Source organism: Ornithodoros turicata, chromosome 1, assembly GCF_037126465.1.
Source record: "Ornithodoros turicata isolate Travis chromosome 1, ASM3712646v1, whole genome shotgun sequence".
NCBI lineage: Eukaryota > Metazoa > Arthropoda > Arachnida > Ixodida > Argasidae > Ornithodoros > Ornithodoros turicata.
This window is the reverse complement of record NC_088201.1, coordinates 154,350,020-154,352,065: the sequence shown is the minus strand read 5'-3', so window position 1 is coordinate 154,352,065 and position 2,046 is coordinate 154,350,020. Positions and strand designations below refer to the sequence as shown.

The 2,046-nt window shown below is 59.5% G+C and overlaps 1 protein-coding gene across 1 annotated transcript; it reads left to right on the top strand.

Moving 5' to 3' along the window:
- The first annotated feature begins 758 nt into the window (after nucleotides 1-758).
- On the top strand, nucleotides 759-1,682 carry LOC135387844 (protein SON-like). Its single transcript, XM_064617008.1, has one exon. The coding sequence runs from the start codon at nucleotides 759-761 to the stop codon at nucleotides 1,680-1,682; it is 924 nt and encodes a 307-aa protein (XP_064473078.1).
- Nucleotides 1,683-2,046: the final 364 nt, after the last annotated feature.

The window sequence follows — 2,046 nt, the reverse complement described above, 5'->3', positions numbered from 1 at the left end:
CGCCCACATGAGTTTGTATCGGATTCAACGTCAGTATGTGCAAGAAGGTTGTGCACGAAGCATGTCAGCATGTGTCAGCGAAGTATGTGCAAGAAGGTTTCTTTCCACGCGGTAACAAAATTTATATTTGTTAGAGGTAAATACAAAGTAAGTTCATGTCGTCAAATTTAGGCTTTTTGCTTGACAGACTTGCGTCTGCCACCGAGAGTAGCGTCATTGCTCCTCGCGCCGGCGAGGCTCGCCTAGCCAGTGGACGACGATGGCCTTACTGACCACTTCAGATAGTGCGTCGGCAGCGCTTGTTTGCCCGACGGTGGGCGTTGCCACGTTATGCCGACGCAGCGATGCAATGGCCAGTAATCCGCCCCTGCTTAGAGGCCGAGTACAAAGTGTCGTGCTGGAACGCCTCAAGCCAGCTTTGCTCGAGGTCCCTCAAGAAACATCCAGCGCTTGTTCCCTCGGTGTTCCCGCGGAGCTGGACCTTGGCCATCCCACTATCCCTCCCCATCGACCCCCCCCCCTCGACTCCTCCTGCCCTCCGCAACAACCGCAAATGGACCTGTGGCAGCCGACGAAGACTAAGTTGCCACCGCTACGCGCCGCGCGACATGCGCTTCCCTGGCATTCTGTGCCAGTCAGTTCAGTCCTCTGGCAGCCACTGATCGCGCTGCCCAATAAACTGTGGCTTCCTACTTTGCTGCCTGCCTTTCTTCACCACACGCCCACAGTTTTTGGTGACCTGGTACTTGCAGCGTTCCATGGCGCACGTTCCCTCCACCGATGCATCAGCAGGCCCACCGCCTCCCACTGAGCCTCCCAACGCAGGTGCCACAGCGTCGTCGATCCATCACTACGCCATTCGCTTACCACCCTTCTGGAGCCACAACCCCACCTTGTGGTTTTTACAAGTCGAATGCCAGTTTGCGTTAAGCGGCCTCACCTCCCAGCTGGCCAAGTTTCGGCATGTGATGAGCGTCCTGCCCCAGGAAGTTGCCGCCCAGCTCATCGTTGTTCTCACCGCGACCCCCGCCGCAAACCCGTACGACGCTCTCAAGGCTGCCTTGCTCGAACGGACCACAGCCTCCGAGCGAAAGCGCTTCCAGGAGCTTTTGTCAGCCGAAGATCTGGGCGACCGCCGACCGACAGAACTCCTGCGTCACATGCAGAACCTTCTCGGAGAGCGAGCAGTGACGTTCGATGCAAGCTTCCTGAAGCAGCTGTTCCTACAACGACTCCCACCAACGGTCCAGATGATCCTTACGTCCGCTTCAACACTCTCGCTTCCGGAATTGGCACTCCTGGCCGACAAAGTAATGGAGGTTGCCCCCCATTCCATCTCTGCAATTCCACCTGCGGCAATCACAAATCCTCCCATCCGTCCACACCCTCAGGCCTGTCCACCCACTGCTCTGCCGCCCGGGGACCCCATTGTCCAGCTCCGCGAGGATTTCGAGCGCCTATCTGCTATGGTGGCGTCCGCTGTTGCGCCGCGCAGCCCTCGACCGCGCCATCGTAGTCCACGGCGTTTCGGCTCCCGTTCATCCAGCCGCAGGCGTTCACCTCGACGTACTGCCGAAGACCCGCCTATCGGCCCGTGCTGGTACCACCAGCGCTTTGGTACCGAAGCCCGCCGCTGCACGAGGCCCTGTACCTGGTCGGGAAACGCGACCGGAGACTGGTAATGGCTGCGACCGTCTCCACCACGGCGAGCAGCCGCCTCTTCTACGTCGTTGACAGGGTGTCCCATACCCGGTTTCTCGTCGACACCGGCGCAGACGTGAGCGTACTCCCTTCCTCCCCCGCGGACCGCCGCAGGCCTCCACTTTTCTACCTCACCGCTGTCAACGACACCGGCATACCAGTCTTCCGACAGCAGTCCGCCACGCTGAACCTCGGCCTTCGCCGAAATTTTCCGTGGCTGTTCCTCGTGGCTGGTGTCAAGCAGGCCATCCTGGGCGCGGATTTTCTTCACCGCTTCAATCTCGCTGTGGACGTTGCTCGCAAGCGTTTGGTCGACACCTGCACCCATCTGTCTGTCCAAGCCCT